General features: G+C 44.7%; 1 protein-coding gene across 1 annotated transcript in view; it reads left to right on the top strand.

Annotated features, from left to right (window-relative positions):
- GLUD1 (glutamate dehydrogenase 1) overlaps window positions 1–18,573 on the top strand; it is a 154,307-nt gene that overhangs the window by 86,815 nt on the left and 48,919 nt on the right. The window contains exons 6-7 of the mRNA XM_033941121.1: window positions 15,146–15,325; window positions 15,908–16,045. Coding sequence (XP_033797012.1) covers window positions 15,146–15,325; window positions 15,908–16,045 — 318 coding nt within the window. The remainder of the gene's footprint in view (window positions 1–15,145; window positions 15,326–15,907; window positions 16,046–18,573) is intronic.

Genomic DNA, 18,573 nt, shown 5'->3' with positions numbered 1-18,573 from the left:
AGACTCAGGGTCTTTGGACTGCCAGAGAGTGGAAATTTTCACATCAATTTCCTAGAACTCAGAGCGATTGTTTTATGCCCTCAAGGCTTTTCAACTTCTCCTCTTTCCTCAAGTCCTCCTCCTTTGCATGGACAATCAAGTAGCAATATACTACATCAACAAGCAAGGAGGCACAGGCTCTCTTCTGTTGTGTCAGGAGGCCCAGAAAATCTAGTCTTGGGCGACAGCTCACATTCAATTCTTAAAGGTTGTCTACATTGAAGGAGAGAAGAATTCGCTAGCAGACAACCTCAGCAGGATTCTTCAGCCTCACGAATGGACTCTCGACTCTGCAACTCTCCAGTCCTTATTTGCTCAATGGGGCACTCCACAGGTGGACTTTTCGCAGCTCCTCACAATCACCAGTTGCCCCAGTTTTGCTCTCTGGCAGTGGATGCTTTTCTTCTGGATTAGACGGGTCTGTTTCTATATGCATTCCCTCCACTGCCTCTCATGTTGAGAACTTTGTTCAAGCTCAAGAGAGAAGCAGCCACCTTGATTCTCATTACTCCACGGTGGCCCAGACAACATTGGCTCTCCCTTCTTCTTCAACTCAGTTCCAGGGAGCCCATACTTCTTCCAGTATTTTCTACTCTGCTTACTCAGAATCAGGAATCGCGTCTATATCCCAACCTGCAGTCTCTACACTTGACAGCTTGATTTCTCTCAGGCTGAGTTCTTCTCAAATTCTCCTCTCTCAGCCTGTCCGTCAGATTATTGATGCCTCCAGGAAACTAGCCACACAACAATGTTACCAACAAAAGTGTACTCGGTTTTCTTTCTGGTGTCTTCTTCATCATCATGACCCAACTTCCTTGGCAGTGGAATTGGTGTTGGATTATCTCCTTTCTCTGTCTGACTCTGGGCTTAAATCTATATCCATTAGAGTCCATCTTAGTGCTATTACTGCTTATCATGAACCAGTACAGGGAAAACCTCTTACTACTCATCCTTTGATCTCCAGATTCATGAAAGGGCTTTTCATTGTGAAACCACCTCTCAAGCCTCCGCCTGTCATCTGGGACCTTAATGTGGTTCTTTCCAGTCGGATGAAGCCACCATTTGAACCAATGACCACAGCTCATCTCAAATTTCTTACCTGGAAAGTAGTCTTTCTTATTGCTCTCACCTCTGCCAGGAGGGTCAATGAGTTACAAACACTAGTAGCAGATCCACCTTTCACAGTTTTCCATCATGATAAGGTGGTTCTACTTAACTTAACTGAGGGACCACACGCCTACATCGGGTAGGAAGGCACTCATGCATGTGGTGCAGACTATCGTGAACTTTCTAAGTTCTTAAAGTGGCAATGCACCTTTAAAGTGGTCCATACGGGGCTCCGTTGGTGACGTCACCCCATCAGTGAGAATATCTGCTGCTGTCTAACTGTGCTTTCCTTTTTAAATTTAAATTGTGTTTTGGATTTTCTCTGTATGTTACCTCCAAAGATTATGGATTTATGGGGTTTTTTTATCCCGCTTTGTACAAAGCCGGTTACATAATATATATAAAACACACACGTACATATTGGGGAGAGTGTGGCACAGTGGTTAAAGCTACAGCCTCAGCACCCTGAGGTTGTGGGTTCAAACCCATGCTGCTCCTTGTGACCCCTATCAAATCTGATCATTTTATGATCACTGCTAAAGCTGCCCCACAACCATTACCTCCTACACAAATTCATGCGATCCACTAAGAACTAAGGCCCCTATTCTCAAAAAGAGTTCTCCATGGCTGCTACCTATTCTCGTAGTAGCCACCGATAACCCTAAGCAAATGTATTACAGGAAGCTCATTAGTTTTCTAATGAGATCTCTTTGTGATGCTTTAAAGCAGTGTTTTTCAACCATTTTACACCTGTGGACCAGCAGAAATAAAAGAATTATTTTGTGGACCAGCAAACTACTTAGACTGAAATGAAAAAAACACATTTCTGCCCCGTCTCCACAAGCTCGGTCCCCACAAACCATCTGATCCCATCCGCACAAGCCTCAGTTATGATTTTATATTGAATGTATTTTATTAAAGTATAAAAAGAAACAATATTCTGCACAATTGGTCATTTTATAAATACAAATATACAGAGCAAGGACCAGCAAAACCCCTGTCTCCCCTCCCCTTCACATATATCCCCTCTACTATCAAGAAAACTGAACAAGTCAAATTATTACAGAATGATACACAGAAATATCATGCTAACAGAATACTGCAGTCGCACATGACAGGAATAGTGTTAGGGGAGTGCAACTAGGACAACTGCCCCCTGGTCAGAAAGATCCCTAAGCCAGCTGGAAGCTAAAGAAGCACTGCCTGGGCTTTGCAGTCCCCAGTTATATCTCTAGCAGGATATATATTTCAAATCTGATATATTCTAATAACAAAATAGAAATAAAATGATTTTTTTCTATTGTTGTTTCTGGTTTCTGCTTTTATCTTTTCACTCTTTTCCTTCCAGCATCTACCCTGTCTCTTCAATCCAGCATCTGCCTGTTCATCCACTGTCTGCCCCTTCCAGAAAGTGTCTGTCTCCTCCTGCCATCTCTCCTCTAGACCTCCCCCCCCCCCCTCTTTGGTCTGGCATCCATCATCTTCCCTCTGTTCCCTCATGTTCTGGCATCTTTCTCCTTTCATCTCTTTTCCTCCCCCTGTGGTTTTTAGCATCTCTCTCATCTCATTTCCTCTGCTCAGATATGATATCTCTGTCTCCTTCCCCGTTCTCTGGCATCTCTCTCTCCTCTCTCTCTTCCCTTTCCTTCTCTGGTCTTCCTTCTTTATTTTCTGCCTCCGTCTAAATTAAATTCTTTCTTACTATGCAGTCCACAGTTTCCCTCTTCACTATGTCTACCCACAGCATGCCACCCTTTCCTTCACCCCTCCACTATCTCACTAACTATCTTCTTCCCCATCCAGCATAAGTCCTTTATCTTTATCCCTCCTTCCATCCAGTATGTGTTCTTTCTCCACTTCCATCATCTGCCCTCTTCTCTCTCCCCCTTCTCTCTACTTCCATCATCTGCCCTCTTCTCTCTCCCCCTTCTCTCCACTTCCATCATCTGCCCCCTTCTCTCTCTTTCCTTCCACTTCCATCATCTGCCCCCTTCTCTCAATCTCTCCATCCACCACAGGTCCATCTCTCTCCCTTCCTCTCACCTTTCTTTCTGATTTAGGCAATGCCCCCCCTCCCCCCGATGACACTCAAGATCGGCAATGGGCCTCCTTCTCCCCCCCGGCATCAACAGCACTTCAGATTGGCAACGCAGTGCTCAGTCCAAAGCTTCCCTCTGACTCGAACTGCCTGGGCAGAAACTTGAAGCTGAGTCAGCGGGAAGCTTTGGGCTGAGCACCGCGTTGCCGATCTGAAGTGCTATTGATGCCGGGGAGGGGGAGAAGGAGGCCCGTTGCCGAACTTGAGTGTCATTGCGGGAGGGAGACCCGTTGCCAATCTTGAATTACGTTGCGGGAGGGGCACCGATGCCGCTCATCGTTGTTGCAGCCCAGACGCTGCTGACAGCCCCAATCTGATCTTGCTGGCCCTACGCAGACCAGCAGGAATTTTCTGCGGACCGGCGGTTGAAGAACAGTGCTCTAAAGGAAACGTAATTTTCTGGCAGCTCTGGAGCTGACAGTAACTGTTCTGCACTCAAGTCACTCAAGCATAACAGCTGTGCCCTTCGAAGAAGAAAAAAAATTACCCTTGTCTCTGTGCAGAAATCCTACTTTAACTAGTCCTACAGTAAGACTAACTTGGAGGCTTCCAGGTTTTTCCTATTCTGGGGGCTCCTTATAGAGAATGTCCCTGTGACCTCGATCCTTGTCCCTGGGAGCTGAGTCCCCACCTCCTCCCCATCGCCATAAACCATCTGATCCCATCCGCACAAGCCTCAAATAGTTTTATACTGAACTTATTTTATTAAACTATAAAAAGTACCGCATATACTTGACTATAAGATGAGATTTTGAGGCCCAAAAAATGGGGGGTCTCATCTTGCATTCGGGTCAAGCAAGTAGCCACCGCTTCAGTACTCTTGTTTCAATGATGGTAATACTCTCCTAAACACCTGATGAATACAGCTGCTCTCCTACACTCTACCCTTTCACCGCCAATGCTGATTTCTGAAATGAAGGACCCCTCCCTCCATCCCTCTGATATTTCTACCGCCGATGCTATTTTCTGATGGCCTGCCCCCCTCCCCATTACCGGCTCCTGCTTGGGTCTTTATCAAGGAAGCAGCAGGGTCAACGGTCAGTCTAGAAGAGGTATGCAAGCAGGTTGATAGGCTTAAGAGTGATAAATCCCTGAGTCCGGATGGCATCCATTCGAGGGTCATCAAGGAACTGAAAGGGACTATAGCTGAACTGTTTCAGCTAACAGCCAATATGTCAATCAAATCGGAAAAGATGTCGGAAGACTGGAAGATGGTGAACGTTATGCTGATCTTCAAAAAAAGTTTGAGGGGAGATCCGTGAAACTATGGACCGGTGAGTCTGACCTCGGTACCGGGAAAGATGGTAGAGGCGCTGATAAAGGACCGCATTATTGATCACCTTGATGGACACTATCTGATGAGGACCAGCCTGCATGGTTTCAGTAAAGGCAGATCTTGCCTGATGAACTTGCTGCACTTCTTAGAGGGAGTAAACAGACAGATAGACAAGGGCGACCCGGTCAACATTGTATATCTGGATTTTCAGAAGGCGTTTGACAAAGTTCCACATGAATGACTATTTTGGAAAATTGCATACCATGCAATCGAGGGTAAAATACTCACGTGGATTAAAAACTGGCTGGAGCATAGGAAACAGAGAGTGGGGGTAAATGGACAATTCTCAGACTGGAAGAGCGTCACCAGCAGGGTGCCACAGGGCTCGGTGCTTGGACCTGTGCTCTTCAACATCTTTATAAACGATCTGGACATTGGTATGACAAGTGAGGTGATTAAATTTGCGGACAATACGAAGTTATTCAGAGTAGTGAAGACGCAAGGGGATTGCGAAGATCTGCAATGTGACATAATCAAGCTTGAGAAATGGACATCGACATGGCAAATGAGGTTCAACGTGGATAAATGCAAAGTGATGAATGTCGGGAACAAAAATCTCATGCATGTATACAGGATGTCTGGGGCTGTACTTGGAGAGACCTCCCAGGAAAGGGACTTGGGAGTTCTGATTGACAAGTCCATGAAGCCGTCTGCGGGCTCTCCAAAATCATGGATCTCGTGTACCTTTAATAGGGTGTTGCTAATCTCTGGAATATTCATATATAATCGGATCTGTGAAGCATATTCTTTATTTACCCTCATTCCTATTAGATTGTTTTAACTACTATCAAAAATATGTCCAAATATAGATTTTTAAAGATTTCTGTATCCTGGCTTGGCTTCTCTTCTGGCTTGTCCCTCCCTTCACACACCTTTAATATGCTATGTACAATTCAGATTCCCTCTTGCACAGTGATGCACAAACTGTCACTTGGAAAATGAAATAGTTGTTTGTTTTTACTTTTCTGTTATAAAAAAATGGTGTGCAGATTTCACCAGTGACCAGTAATACAATCATAGTGACTAATAAAAGTTTTGGAAAATACTTTACTTTATTAAAAATGTTTTTATTGAATGTGATCGATAGAAAGGACATGCTTAGTAGTCTTTCATTGATTAACGCAGCTAGAGAGCTGGCAAAGCTTAGAACATTTTATGGGAAATATTAAAACAAAGCCAAGGAATTATGCAGAATCCTTTTTAAAATAGTGCATAACTTTGATATCTACTTAGAAGGATTTGGGTTACAGAGATTTTTGTAGGCAGTTTGAGCTAGACCTACTAATTAATGCACATCAAGAAAAGGGCCCAAATTTAGTCTTGGAAATGGGCAAAGGCTGATTTAACATTTGCTTTCCTATTCATGACTACAAAAAAGAACCTAGGAGAGAATTGGCTCATTAATGCTTCTGTTACTAATTCAATGCTGCCTTAGCTGAGGGGAATGGCTGAGTAATGGATGGCAAGCTGCCTGCTGGAATACAATTTCTGCTTTTCAGCAATTACTGTCTCGGTGTGTCTTTTGGCACTGACCCTTGTCTTCTAGATTCTGGATCTCACAGGCTAATGCCCCAGTTTCTGGAATGAATTATACCAAGGAACTGTGGGAAAACATTTTGAATAATGCTATAAATGATTGACTAGACTGATTAGTTAAATCAGTTGCCCATTTGGACTTTTGCTATGGAAACACTTTCCTAAGTTGCTTCCTCTGTTGGCCTAGACCAGGGGTGCCCACACTTTTTGGGCTTGCGAGCTACTTTTTAAATGACCAAGTCAAAATGATCTACCAACAATAAAATTAAAAAAAAACACAAAGCACACTGTATGCATAGAAAATGTTAATCATCATTCCTATTCCAGGGTTTTTCAAAGAGGTCAAAGCAGATGACTCTAAGCACTATCACCTCAGTAACAACCATACAAAAATAGACAAATATACCCCCTCCCTTTTTACTAAACCACGATAGCAGTTTTTAGCGCAGGGAGCTGCGCTGAATGCCCAGCGCTGCTCTCGACACTCATAGGCTCCCTGCGCTAAAAACCTCTATTGCGGTTTAGTAAAAGGGGACCTTAGTGTAAAATATAGACAGCAGATATAAATTCAGACACATTTTGATCACTAAATTTAAAATAAAATCATTTTCCCTACCTTGTCTGGTGATTTCATGAGTCTCTGATTGCACTTTCTTCTTCTGACTGTGCATACAATCTTTCTTCCCTTCTTTTAGCCTGTATGCTTCCTCTCCTCCAGACCTCATTCCTTCCCCCCAACTTTTCCTTCCTCTTTCCTGCCCTTTCTTTCTCTCTGGCTCCCTTTCATTTTTTTCTGTTTCTCTTCCCTGCCCTTTTTCTTTCTTTCTCCCTGCCCTCCCCCAAGCCACTGCCACTGCCATTACCATCGGGGACCTGGACCCAAACACCACCAATAACAGGCCCCAAGCTCTCCCTGCTTCGGCCAACCAGCATTCCTCTCCCCGACGTCAATTCTGCCGTCGGGAAAAGGAAGGCTGATCAGCCCAAGATCGTGATCAACCTATTGGGGGAAATGCTGCCGGGTCCTGCCTTCGCGGAAACAGAAAGTAGGCAGGACCCGGCAGGAAGAAGAACAAATGCTTCACTAACCTGTCTCCCGCATTAGCCCGTAGCGAACGCTTGCTTCAGGGCTCTCAACATGTGCGTGCCGGCTTCCCTTCTCCCCCCCCGGACATAACTTCCGGTTTCGGAGGGAAGAGAAGAGAAGCCGGCACGCACACGTTAGAGCCCAGAGCATAAGTTCGCTAGGGGCTGAAATCTCCAAGCCGGTTTTTTTTGGGGTTTTTTAATGTTCAGCAGCGGCAGATGACAGCTGGGCGGACCGCCCAGCTAAAAGGCCCTAGGGAGAACACTGGAGAGGAAGGCTGATCGGCCCGTAGATCAGGACGGCAACACGAGTGCGATCGACTCGAGTTGCCTTCCTGAGCTACTGGTCGATCGCGATCGACGCGTTGAGCACCCCTGGCCTAGACTCTAGAGGAATGCTCTGTACACAGTAAAATGTCAGGCCTTTCCGCTTGTAATACTTTTGCTTTGTGTCACAGGAAGGCTTCAGTTTGACTTAAGTTTCAAGAAATTATTTTAAAAGCTATTTCCTTAGATTATTCCTGAGCCTGTTGCCTCTTAACTTCATCCTATGTCCTCTAATTCGGAGCATCCTTTCATAGTAACATAGAAAATGACAGCAGGTAAAATCTTGAACAGTCCATCCAGTCTGCCCTATAATTACATGCATTACATTTTATGATTAAAGTGTCCTTTTTCTTTGTTACTTCTGGACCTTAAACCTTAGAAATCAGCCCGGTACTATCCATAGGTTCCAACTACTGAAGTTGCCATCGAAGCTCACGCCAGCCTGCCCAAACCATCTCATTGTTGGTGGGATTCAAACCATGAATGTCTGTCTAGGGTCTCCCTCATGATCCAAATTGCTGGGCTCCGTCAAAGCCCTCCCAAGCCCATCCTAAACCGAATTGCCATATATGGGACACAGATAGTGCAAGTCTGCCAAGTACCGGCCTTAGTTCTACAATTTTATACTAAGGCTGAACAATTATCATGTTAACACAATTAATGTGTTAATTAACAGCAACAAAATATTTTAACAAGATTAACGAGTCTCCATGGGAAGTAAAGCCAGGCTGAAGACATCAGCGGAATGTTGTATTACTGCTTCCACTCTGCTGTTGCCGCCGCTGCCCACCACCGGAGAGCTGCTTTGCCACCGCTACCTGCCACAGTCCACTATAGCCCCTCCCTCCTGCTAACCTTTTATAGCCTGCTGGTAGTGCTAGAAATTTTAGTCCGTTTGGGCATCCTCACCAGTATGATGGTCCTCCCTCAGAGCAATACCCTGCACTCTCCAGGCCCCATTTCGGGGGGGGGGGGGTGTCTGGCCATCGGCAGTCCTCAAATGAACGTCCAGCAGCCCGCCCCCCCCCCCCCTTCAGAAGACACAGTTCTGGCACTTGGCCTTTGGCTCTCTCCTGCACATCAGATAAGGGGGGGGGGGGGCGGGGGTAGCGGCTGTCTGCTTTCTTGGCAGAATGGGAGATGTCACATCAGACCTCTGGGTCTTGGAGGTGTTGCATGGGCTCACTTTGGAGTTTTCACGTCCTCTCTCCAAGTACGTGCTAGTTTCCCCTGTAAACCGCCCTGAGGTGACGCTTCAGGTGCAAGCCACAGTCCGCAGATGGTTCGATCTTGAGCCTCTTGAGCCAATGCCAGAGGGCAACTTGGGCTCAGGGGCTACTCAATATGCTTCATCGTCCCAATGAAAGACTTCAAAGTTTGGAGACCAAGCCTGGATCTCAAAGCGGTCAATGGGGCACTGAAGGTGCCCCGCTTCCACATGGAGACTATGCATTTGGTCATGGGTTCACTAACGCCGGGGGAGTTTTCAGCCTCCCTGGATCACACGGAGGCATATCTGTTTATCCCCATTTTTCCGGCGCACAGGAAGCTTTTGCAGTTTCATGTTCTGGAATTGCGCTTTCAGTTTGCGACTCTTACCTTCGGGTTGGCAATGGCACCCAGGACCTTCACCAAGATGACAGTGGTAGTGGCAGCACATCTTCGTTGTTTGGGTGTCCTAGTCCACACGTATCTGGACAATTTGCTGTTCAGAGCTCCCTCCCTGGCCGAGGGGGATCCAGGCGGTTCAGCAAGTGGTCTACTTGCTGGGTGATCAACCTTCGGTGGAGTCGAGGCCCACCCGGGATTTGGAGTACCTGTGGGTTCACTTTCTCACGGGAATGAAGGGTTCCTCCCATCTCCTGTCATGAGAAGACTCTGGCCACTCAAACCTCGACAGCCGGCAATGTTTCCAGGTCCTGGGGTTTCTGGTGGTGATGATCAATGGAGTTCCGTAGGCCAGAGCCGGACTACATCCCTTGCAGCAGGCTTTGTTGTCCTGCTGGAATCCACAGCAGAACCCATTGCTTCCCCCCCCCTCGGCCTGAGTCGGCGGTGGCGCACAGCAGCGTGATGTGGTAATTGCGTTCTATGGCGCTAACCAGGGGCCTTATGATTCAGATTAGGTGACTCTGTCAAAGGATGCGAGTCTCTCCGACTCTGACTGTATATCTGCTTCGGTACAGGGCCGGTGAGCGCTCTCGGGGCGCAAGGGGTCGGCAATTTGCCTGGACCTGAGGGCAATTCGGCTGCCTCTTTGTCTTTTCCAGGCCTGTCTCTGTCATTGAGCTATCTGACTGTCCTCTGATGTTGCCAGGGCAGTGATTTACATCAACTGGCAGGGAGGCACGAGGAGTCCCTCCCTGAGCAGGGAGTCCCAGTTGTTCTTTTGCTGGGCAGAAAGACTTCGTGTTGCGCTGTCTGTATTACACATGGCAGGATCAGTGTTCAGGCAGACTCTCAGTTGTCAGACAATAGACCCTGGACAGTGTCTCTCTAGGAGAGTGTTAGAGTGCATAGTGCACTTCATGGTGACTGTGGAGAATCTGGCAACGATGGCCTGGATGTTCTGGTACAGTCCTGGCTGCTGAAGGGTCTTCTTTTACGCCTTCCCTCTGTGGCCCATGTTAGGGGGGCGTCTGATGCGTCACATATCAGAGTGCCTGGGAACCGTTGTATGCCAACCTGGTGCAGCTCCAGCAGGGCCAGGGGGGCTGAGTTTGCCGTGTTTCCCTCAGCCCCTCTCTCAGGGGCCGATTGCTTTACAGGACCTGGACCTCTAATCTTGCGTCTAGCTTTTGAGAGCGCGGCCTTGTTGGCCTGGGGCTGCTCTATTGCAGTGATAGCTGTGCTGTTTCACAGCACATTGAAGGCCATGGTGACAACCTACGTGGAAGTTTGGCGGTGCTACCAGGTTTAGTGCACTAGCCATCAGGAGGATTATTATTATTAGTATTATTATTATTCTCCCTCGGTTCTTTGGGTGCTGGAGTTTCGGTAGGATGGCCTGAAAAATGGCCTTGCAGTGGCTTCCCTAAAGTTTCAGATTGCAGATCTCCCTTGCCTGGTCCCTATTGCCTTGAGAAGATCTTTGGCGATTCTCTGGATGTAATCCATTTTCTATGGGACATGGTCCATCTGAGGCCTCCTTTGCACCTCCCTTGTCTGCATGCAATCTGCATCTGGTCTCCGCTCGTTAGCTCACCAGCTTTGTGAGCCTCTGGAGCAGGCATCCGTGATGGATCTCTCTCTCAAGACAGTTTTTCTTTTGACTTTAATGTCAGCTTGGACAGTTTGGAGCTTTCAGCTCTTTCTTGTTGGGATCCTTATTGTGGATTCTGGGGTGTTCTTGCATATGGTTCCTTCCTTCTTTTGAAAGCAGTTTCTGTTTTATATATGAATTGGGCAGTTTGCCTTGCGGCATTCCTGCCGGTTCAGGCCTGGGACCGAGTACTGTGGTTCCTGGATGAGTGCAGCTTTTGAAGTAGTATTTGGAGGTAACCAACGAGTTTCAGGTCTCGGACCACCTGTTTACCTGGTGGGTCCTACCTGCAAGGGCTAGCCTACCTTTGGGGCTACCATTTTGAGATAGATTTGAGTGACCGTTTCTGCAGCTTATATAGCAGCAGGAGAGATGTCCCCCCCTTGGGGTGCGGGTTCATTCTATCAGGGGGGTTTCCTTCTCTTGGGCAGAGTCATTGGCAGTGCCTTCAGATGAGATTTGTGGGGCTACTCTGTGGTTCTCTCTGCACATCTTCTCCAGATTTTACAGGATTGGTATGGCAGCCAAGCAGGTTGCCACTTTCGGTGCTTCAGTGTTGGCAGCAAGTTCATCAGTCCCTGGAATAAAGTGGGATTGTACAAGAATGAAAGATTAGGTTCTTACCTCTGCGAATCTTCTTTCTTGTACTGACCACCACTATTCAAATGTCATGCAGGAAGATGCTTAACTAGTAAGCAAGGACTGACTGAGAGCCAAGTGTTTTAAAGTATCTGCATATATTTCTAGAATACTGAAAACATTGGTCAGCTTAATGTTTTGTATATTTTAATTTCTTTGGCATATAATTCTTGAAGTATATTCAGTGTGCTTATTGCCATCAGCAACAGAAGTATTAGGAGGAGACAGCTGGTACATCTGCACCAGAGACACTGAGAAAGGGGTTCTTCCCTGGTATATACAGAAATGCCCCACTGTCCTTTTTACAGCTGAGGCAGTTACCTCCTCACTCTAAGCATTTTAACTTGTGCCCTGTCACTCCATTCTGTACTTAGCCCCACTATACCTCATCTCCACTCAGCCTCCTCAAACAATTGTCAATAGTCTATGGCATCCATTTTTGTGTGTTTGTGATTAACCTTTATTTTTCCCTTCCACACTACTCCATGTTCTATTTCCTTTCCATTCTCCTTTTAGGACCTTCCTGAGCCACTATCAAATACTTAAGTTGTGCTGTCTCCTCACTGGGTGGCAGGACTGAGCTCCCTGCCTCAGTCTGTATCATGCTTTGCCTGTGATTGTTCTGTATACAGAGACTGTGGACTTTTGCCAGCCTCTGTTCACTATGTTGCTAGTGAAGCTGCTGTAGTACTTGTTTAATGTAAATTAGAATTAGGTCCTTGGCAACGTACAGATTTTACCACTTCTGTGGATCCTGCTAAGTTAGTACCTGTGCCACAAGGGTTAGGGGTCCCTTTTATACATTTTCTAGTGCAGCTTCAACTCATCAGAGAGTGATAGGACCTAGCCTTCCTGCCACTGTTCCTGTCCTGTTTTTTAAATATAGAAACTAGAAACATGGCGGCAGATAAAGGCCAAATGGCCCATCTAGTCTGCCCATCCACAGTAACCATTATCTCTTTCTCTCCCACGTGCCTAACCCAGGCCTTCTTTAATTCAGACACAGTCTCTGTTTCCACCACCTCTTCCGGGAGACTGTTCCATGCATCTAATACCCTTTCTATTAAAAAAAGTATTTCCGCAGATTACTCCGGAGCCTATCACCTCTTAACTTCATCCTATGCCCTCTCATTGCAGAGTTTCCTTTCAAATGAAAGAGACTCGACTCATGCGCATTTACATTATGTAGATATTTAAACGACTGTATCATATCTCCCTCTCCCGCCTTTCCTCCAAAGTATACAGATTGAGATCTTTAAGTCTGTCCCCTTATCACAAAAATCACACACTATTTTAATAGTCTTCCTATCCTTGTTTTCTGATTCATTTCTCCAGTGGTTGGAGGAAGATGTTGAACAGTATAGGTGACATGGCTGATCCCTGTGGTACTCCTATGTCTGCTTCCTTCCAATTGCTTGTAGTCCCCTGCCATTCTACTCTCATTAGTCTTTTGGATAGAAAGGATTCAATCCATGCCATGACTTTTCCTTTGAGGCCTAATTCTTCACATCTCGCTTTTAGCAGTGTCTGTTGGACTAGGTCAAAAGCCACTGAGAGGTCCAGGAATCCCAGCAGCACGTCTTCTCCTTTAGCATGGAGTTTGAGGAGAGTCCTATACTGCTACTAGTACTGTTTTATGCTCATCAAAATTTTTCTAACCAATGCAACAAAGGTTTTCTTCGTTTCCATTATTCTTCTCTCTTTTCAAATATTAATTTTTTTTTTTTTAATTCTGATATTTTAAGACTTAAAAAAAATTTCTGATGAGGCCAGAATCAAGATGGCATCGAGAACGGACATCTGAACGGGTTGCAGCGAGTCCTGAAAGGGTTTTTTTTTTTTTTCTTATACTCTAACTTACCGCTGAAGCGCAACTCCAACCCGAATGGGGAAGAGAAAGGGAACCATCCGCCCCAACCCTCCAGCGTCTGGGACCCCGCAGTGCATGATTCAGCCGATGCTACTGAGCACTTTTACCTGCCCAGCTGAGGAGAGCCTCTACTTCGGGGGTGAACCTGGAGTTTTCCGGCGAACTCAGCACAGAAGCTGCCCGGGCATTCCTGAGCCCAGAGCAGAGGTCGATTCCCTCCCAACCCGGAAGTGTTTTGGTGCAGGAGTTCAGCAGCTCGGTTTGGGAGGAATGGACTCCAGCAGAGGAGGGATGCCAGCACTGGAGCTTCGGCAGGACGGTTTGGAGATGTTGGCCAGCTAACCCTTGACACCATTGAAGGAGAGGTGAGAGGAGCTTCTGGAGGGAATAACATCACTTTTGGGGAGCTGAAATGACCTTAGAAAATTGATATGGAAGCACTTTGGCAGGCCATATCTATCATGGACGCCAACCTTAAATTGAGTCTTTCAACTATCAAAACTGACTTTGGGACCATCTATTCCAAGATTGAGCAATAAGGAGTGCAACTAACTATTTTAAGTGAGAAATTGGAGAAACAAGAAGAAAGTTTGAAAGAAGTAAAGGCTATCCAATTGGAAATGGTTAAGGAAAGATCATTTATTTCCTGCAAGTTGGAAAATTTTGAAAATTCTCTCAGGAAACTTAAGATTTTTGAACTTTCCTAAATGTCCTGTCATCTCTCTAGTGGAGATGGCGAGAAAATAGTTTCGAGAAGTCCGAGCCATCCCATTGGAAAATTTACCTCCAATTGTTAGGGCTTATTACTTGAATTTTAGGATACCTCAAGGTGAGTCTACACCTAAAGAAAAATCTAAAGATAATGTTGATCTGTCTTTATTTCTAGAAAGTTCTCTTGAGATGGTTACGGATAGAACCACTCTTTTATTGACTCTAGCCTTGGAAAGTGATAGAGAATATGTTTGCTACTAGTACTGTTTTATGCTCATCAAAATGAATCTTTAATGTAAACCACTTGCATCCCATGTACTGACTAAATGTATCTTTATTGTAAACCGTTTCTATCCCATGTACTGTCAAATGTATCTTTATTGTAAACCGCTTCGAACTTCACGGTATAGCGGTATATAAGAAATAAATTATTATTATTATTATTTTACATCTATATTTCCGTCACAAAAATGACAAATTTTTGGGCTCAAATGTTAGAATTTTCCAGATCTAGCTCTGAAAACCCAGAGGTATAGAAAGGAGTTCTTGGCCTTGCAGCCAAGAGCCCTGGCCCTTAGAGATACTTTTTGCTTAAATTTCCAGCCAAATGTTTCATTTGTTATCGAAATAAAAATTTCCTTTTCTTTGAACCCAAACAGTTATTAGATATTTTAGGGCCAAAAGAAGGGTTGGTTTCTTAGTCCATTGATGGACCTGTCTATCGACTGTAGGGTGGCTATCCATTGCCGTTACTCTGGTTTTGAATAATTTTGTTCAGTTAATTGAAATTTATTTTCTTTCTTGATTACAAATTTTGTGGACTAAATAGTTGATTGTATTTCCAGTATATACTTTATATGTTACATTTTTTTCCTTTTTGGATATTCTGATCTTTTTAAAGACTGTAATGCTTGATGATAAATTGTAAAAGGATATAAATAAAATTTCTGACAAGTACCTCTGAAAATTAACATAATGAATGGTTAAAAAATGCAATCTTGAAATGGTGTGCGAATGTGTCTTGGTTTGGTGTTTAAGACTTTATTCTGAATTTATTTACCCATTTTGAATTGTATGCTCACAGTACTCTTCCCCTTCATATTATTTAGGAACATAAGAATATTTGTTTTGCAGGATATCAATTCCCATGCCTGTGTGACTGGTAAACCTATTAGTCAAGGTGGTATCCATGGACGTATTTCTGCCACAGGTCGTGGAGTCTTCCATGGCATTGAAAATTTCATCAATGAAGCCTCATATACGAGTATCTTGGGAATGACTCCTGGATTTGGTGATAAGACTTTTGTCATCCAGGTAGGTGTTGGGTGAATCGGTTTTTGTGGGGGTTGGGGAGAGTGTGTATTTTCCTAGAAATTAATGTTTTAACTTATTTTAACTCTTAATTATAACCAGAAATCAATTTCTTTCCAGCTCGAGCCAAGAAGACTTAGCCACAATTTTAAGCTAAGTATTAATTTATAAATAGAAGAAAATTTAAAAAAAAACATATAAATATAAAAATTAAGCTCTATGAAGAATATCATAAGACCCAGTGACGAGCTGACACGTAAAGCTCAGGACAATGAGATGTTTGAGTCCTGAGTGGTGCCACTGAGGGTCTGATAAAATGCAAATAAGGTTGCTTAAATAGCTGGAAAGAAATTGATTTCTGGTTATAATTAAGAGTTATATGAAGTAAGCACCTTGATTTCAAAACAGTGCTTTTGTTTGATTAACTTATTTTAAGACATATTATCTGTGTTTACTTTTATTCAAGCCAGTGTCCATTGTTTAAAATAAGTGGCATATAATCCTTATAGCTAGTCTACCAATAAAATCATAGCATGTTTGGCAAGTAACATCTTCTGATATTTGAACATTTTGTTTTTATTTCAGGGGTTTGGTAATGTGGGCCTGCATTCGATGAGGTATCTTCATAGATTTGGTGCTAAGTGTGTTGGTATTGGCGAAATTGATGGTACTATCTGGAACCCTAATGGCATTGACCCTAAAGAGCTGGAAGATTACAAACTCGTAAGTAACATAAAATACAGAATAGTTAAGGGGAATATGGTCTCTCTTTTTTTTTTTTTTATTATTTTGTGCAAATAGCATATGATTCCTTATGGATAGATTGTGTACCCCTTAGATTTTAGAAGGCATTAATCATTTTTCTCAGCTCCATCTCCTTGTATCTCTGGGCAGTGCCCTCTCTTTTCAGCCTGAACTTATAAATCAAGTTGAGAAGGTACCTTATACCAGGACAAGCAGGCAGCATATTCTCACAGATAGATGATGTCATCCACAGAGCTCCAGTATAGACAGTGCAAAAGTGTATTGTCACGTTAACTTCTTTAGAAGTCTTGAGACTGCCTGTTACTGTGCATGCACGAGTTCCTTCTTGCCCGACGCTGGCTCGCGGGACCATCAGTTCTTAGTCTTCCATGGAGCTAGGAAGTTGTCTTTAGAGTTTCTCCAAGTGTGCGTTTTTCTTGCCTTCGTGTTGTTTTTCCCATTTATATTCTTCATTATTTTATCTCCTCAATAATTTTCATTTAAATTGAGTTTTTTTATTTTTTCAATTTCCGAGGCCTTTGGGCCCCTTTCAGCCTTCTCTTGGGCCGATTGGATTGATTGATTTCTTGGACACCAATTCATTCGCCCTCCAGTACGATCGAATCCTTTGACCTCACTGCAACTACTTTTCCACTGATTGTCCAAGCCTTCCAGCGGGTTTAAAAAGTGTACTTGGTATTTTAGGGCCATCTCCATCACTGACCCACACAGCTGATGCCTTAAGTATCTTGGTCCTGAGCATTGGATCGATTTTTGTCTCCACTATTCTGTTCTGAAGGCTCGGCTTCTGCAACAGGAGAAGCTTTAAATTGAGTTTTTTTATTTTTTCAATTTCCGAGGCCTTTGGGCCCCTTTCAGCCTTCTCTTGGGCCGATTGGATTGATTGATTTCTTGGACACCAATTCATTCGCCCTCCAGTACGATCGAATCCTTTGACCTCACTGCAACTACTTTTCCACTGATTGTCCAAGCCTTCCAGCGGGTTTAAAAAGTGTACTTGGTATTTTAGGGCCATCTCCATCACTGACCCACACAGCTGATGCCTTAAGTATCTTGGTCCTGAGCATTGGATCGATTTTTGTCTCCACTATTCTGTTCTGAAGGCTCGGCTTCTGCAACAGGAGAAGCTTTTCGGGTGCCCTTCAACATAAGAACATAAGAAATGCCTTCACCGGATCAGACCCTAGGTCCATCCAGTCCGGCGACCTGCACACACGGAGGCCAATCCCGGTGATCCCTGCTAAAGACCTTGTTTACCCGTATCCCTCAATGTGTTTTGCAAGAAGGTGTGCATCTAACTTGCCCTTGAATCCTGGAATGGTGGTCTCAGACACAACCTCTTCCGGGAGAGCATTCCAAGCGTCCACCACTCGCTGTGAGAAACGGAACTTTCTGATATTTGTCCTGGGCCTATTGCCTCTCAGTTTCAGTCCATGACCCCTTGTCCGTGTCACATTTGACAATGTGAATAACAATGTTTTTTGCTCTATTTTGTCGAATCCTTTTAGTATTTTGAAAGTCTCTATCATATCCCCTCGCAGCCTTCTCTTCTCGAGGGTGAACAATCCCAGTTTTCCCAGTTTTCCGAATTGTTCTCCGGAGATATTGGCATTGACATCAACACCATCACTGGTATCATCGACTTCTCTTAAAAATGCTAAGAAACGTTCACATACCTCATCTTCCACTTAAAACATCGGCATCTTCCCAAGCATCGAGTAAGTCGATGCATGCCAAACGACGTCGTAAGAGGTCAAGGTCTCCACTGCAGTTAGTGTCTTCTCAGAGGCATGCCTCATCATTGAGGTCACCAATGCCTTGACACACTGTAGCATCAGTGGAACTGACTGTACCGAGGGTGTCTGCAGTACTGATGCAATCTTTACAGGAGCAAATCATGGAGCTCCTTCAAAGGGAGTCTGCACTTATGCTGCAAGTGCAACCAGTCCCAGTTACTCCATCGGTATCACCCCAGCTCGAACATTGCTCTACCAAGGACTCCGGTACTGAGCATCACAGTACTTCTCATTCTACATCTGATCAGCATTGAGACACTGATAGAGTTCTTCCAGGCACTGCAGTCATATGTCTTCTCATCAATGTCATTCTGAGTCTTAAGAGCACTGTTCCAGGCATGCCTCGTCTCGCAAAAAGGACTTACTTTGATTCTGACCTTTCAGATCCAGGACTCTCTGCCCCAGAATCCTATGGTATAACACTATATTCTTCTCCACTACCACCTAGAAGGAGGTCTCTGCCAGAGAGTTTGTCATTTACCAGATTAATCTGTTAGATGGGGCAAGCTCTCCCAGTAAAGATGGAATCTTGAGTCGAGAGCTGAGTTGTTTGATGCCTTAAACCAGTGGTTCCCAACCCTGTCCTGGAGGACCACCAGGCCAGTCGGGTTTTCGAGTCGAGAGCTGAGTTGTTTGATGCCTTAAACCAGTGGTTCCCAACCCTGTCCTGGAGGACCACCAGGCCAGTCG

This window comes from Geotrypetes seraphini, chromosome 4, assembly GCF_902459505.1.
Source record: "Geotrypetes seraphini chromosome 4, aGeoSer1.1, whole genome shotgun sequence".
Taxonomy (NCBI): domain Eukaryota; kingdom Metazoa; phylum Chordata; class Amphibia; order Gymnophiona; family Dermophiidae; genus Geotrypetes; species Geotrypetes seraphini.
Note: the sequence above shows the minus strand (reverse complement) of the source record. Positions and strands in the feature narration are given on the sequence as shown.